Source organism: Protobothrops mucrosquamatus, unplaced genomic scaffold, assembly GCF_001527695.2.
Source record: "Protobothrops mucrosquamatus isolate PMUCROS unplaced genomic scaffold, P.Mucros_1.0 scaffold9497, whole genome shotgun sequence".
In the NCBI taxonomy this organism is placed as follows: Eukaryota; Metazoa; Chordata; class Lepidosauria; order Squamata; family Viperidae; genus Protobothrops; species Protobothrops mucrosquamatus.
In genome coordinates this window covers 1-2660 of record NW_015395288.1, presented here as the reverse complement: position 1 = coordinate 2660, position 2660 = coordinate 1, and the positions used below count along the sequence as shown (strand labels likewise).

The following is a 2660-nucleotide window of genomic DNA, read 5'->3' as shown; positions in this document are numbered from 1 at the left end:
AAACTTCCAGTGTTGGCGCATTCACCGCTTCTGGAGGCAGGTTGTTCCACTGGTTAATTGTTCTAACTGTCAGGAAGTTTCTCCTTAGTTCTAGGTTGCTTCTCTCCTTGATTAGTTTCCACCCGTTGCTTCTTGTCCTGCCTTCAGGCGCTTTGGAGAATAGCTTGACTCCCTCTTCTTTGTGGCAGCCCCTGAGATATTGAAACACTGCTATCATGTCCCCCCTCGTCCTTCTCTTCGTTAAACTAGACATACCCAATTCCAGCAACCGTTCCTTATATGTTTTAGTCTCCAGTCCCCTAATCATCTTTGTTGCTCTTCTCTGTACTCTTTCTAGAGTCTCAACATCTTTTTTACATTGTGGTGACCAAAACTGGATGCAGTATTCCAAGTGTGGCCTTACCAAGGCATTGTAAAGTGATATTAATACTTCACGTGATCTTGATTCTATCCCTCTGTTACTGTAGCCCAGCACTTTGTTGGCCTTTTTGGCAGCTGCAGCACACTGCTGGCTCATATTTAAATGATTGTCCACTAGGACTCCCAGATCCCTCTCACAGTTACTACTATTGAGCAAGTTTGGTAAACTTAAGATCTTAGGAATGGGAAACAATTCCACCTGTTAAAAGACCTCAAAGATATTATGTCACACCTATAATAAAGTAAAATAGTAAAATCAGAAAACAAGAAGAGATTATAAAAAAAATCAATAATCCAGAAAAGCATACTGTATGCTTTAGAATACTGGCACTTCTGAAAATATTATTACTTTACTGATGTTTTTTTTAAGCTGAATCTACTACAAGTAGACAGTTGAGGCACAGATTCTGCTGTTGAAATAAAAGTTTTGAAGAATGAATAGCTGCCTATCTACTTTTGTTCATCAGCCAAACTAGTTGCATTCTGCAAATATGTAACTGAACCTGATGATATGGGAATTCACTTCTTTAATCTGACAGAAAAGATTTGAATATTTCATTGATCTCTGGTCAATTTCATGCTGTAAAATTAGACCATTTCTTCAAGCTTTCAAACTAACCTGCTAGGTTCCATCTAACATCTGAGTTAAAATGAAATCAGCCATACAACTCTGATAAAAAAACTTTGCATCCATTATGTATCATCTCAGAAGGATGTTTCATGACTTTGCAAATAGTCAAATTTTGGAGAGTTCAGGAAAAACTGATGGACAGAAAAATCCCTACAGATACTGACACTTGCATATGATAAACTTACAGATAGCAAGAGGTTACTATATTTATATTATCTATAGAAACAAACTTTTTTGTGGGGAAGGGAACTTCAGAAGAAATCCTAAAAGTTCTTTTTAAAGTTAGATTCAGTTCTGGGATAGAAACAAATTAATCCTAACATATAGTGAATTTTGCTAAATCTGGACTTAAATAAAATGGAATTTGCATAAGTGAGGTGTAAAGAAAGGAAATGAGAAAATAAGAGCCTGTATCTTATTGCTGACATGTTAATCATGATTAAGGAAATATTATATCTATGCTTCATTAGAGTGATCTAATCCATGCATTGTTTTAAACCAAAAACAAAGAAACTACATTATGACTTAGCATTATGGGTGAATTATATCTGCCCTAATTTTCTAGAACAATTATAGATGTTAGGCAAATTAGAATGCAACCTTGAAAGTATACATCACACAGACCTTTAGCCTAGATTAATTAATTTCATATAAGAAAACAGAATGCAAGAAGTAAATTACCTTTATAAGCTGTTTTTTTTCAGGGAGCAATCTATGAATAAAGAGAGCAGTTAGTAGACATTTTTTTAATCTTCATAAAGCATTATTACTACACAAATTACAAATTACTTCACTTCCTATAAAGTTAGTTGTGTCCCATTCCCTTTCCCTTTCCTACTGGTTACCATTTGTTTTAGTTACTTGTTCAGATAGGGAAACTGAAAGCTATTCCAGTTAACAATAATAATTTTGGAAGGTTGTTATTATACTTACTCTTCAACACTTCTGTCATATACAGTCTTAATTCTTAGTTGTTCATTAATGTTTCTTTTCATAACTCGATTTTCTTTAAGATAAACTTTGTAAATAACCTGTTTGGAGAATAGGTTCATTTAATAAAACTGTTTTTGTAACTAAACTTTTACAAATCTTAAAATCTATCATGTTTACATCTGAACTGAAGCATAGATACAGTACAACTGCTTTGTGTTCAGTTCCTAATAACCTCAGTGAGTCTCATTCCTCAGTAACATTTGAGGAATATAGAAAGGTAAACATATTTAATCTGATAGATTGTATGTAAAAGCTTTATTTTATTATTTGGTTGTGCATCCTGAATCTTCTATTATTTCTATTTTATATTATTCATCACAAGTATAGGCAACATTTCTGTAACAGATCTACGAACCAATTTCAAGTGATTTTCACATTTACAATTTTGAAGTTATTTGCCAAGTTTCTAAAAGGCAGTCTTGTATTTTCAAAATATTTTTCTCTGAAACGCCTGCAAAATGTTCAGAACCATAATCTGGCAAATAAAAAGCATACTGGTGAATCGAATCCAACAATGAAAAGTACTAAAGATGTAAGGGGGCTAACTTTCAGGTAAACTGGCTTGGGATTATTCCTTCAACAAGCAATTTACCAAGGACTGCATTGATTTAGAATA

At 33.5% G+C, this 2660-nt stretch overlaps 1 protein-coding gene across 1 annotated transcript in view; it reads right to left on the bottom strand.

Annotated features, from left to right (window-relative positions):
- LOC107300993 (leishmanolysin-like peptidase) overlaps window positions 1-2082 on the bottom strand; it is a gene marked incomplete at its 5' end in the record, with an annotated part of 11429 nt that extends 9347 nt beyond the window's left edge. The window contains 2 exons of the mRNA XM_015830266.1: window positions 1733-1763; window positions 1985-2082. Of these exons, the coding sequence (XP_015685752.1) occupies window positions 1733-1763; window positions 1985-2082 (129 nt within the window). The remainder of the gene's footprint in view (window positions 1-1732; window positions 1764-1984) is intronic.
- Window positions 2083-2660: the final 578 nt, after the last annotated feature.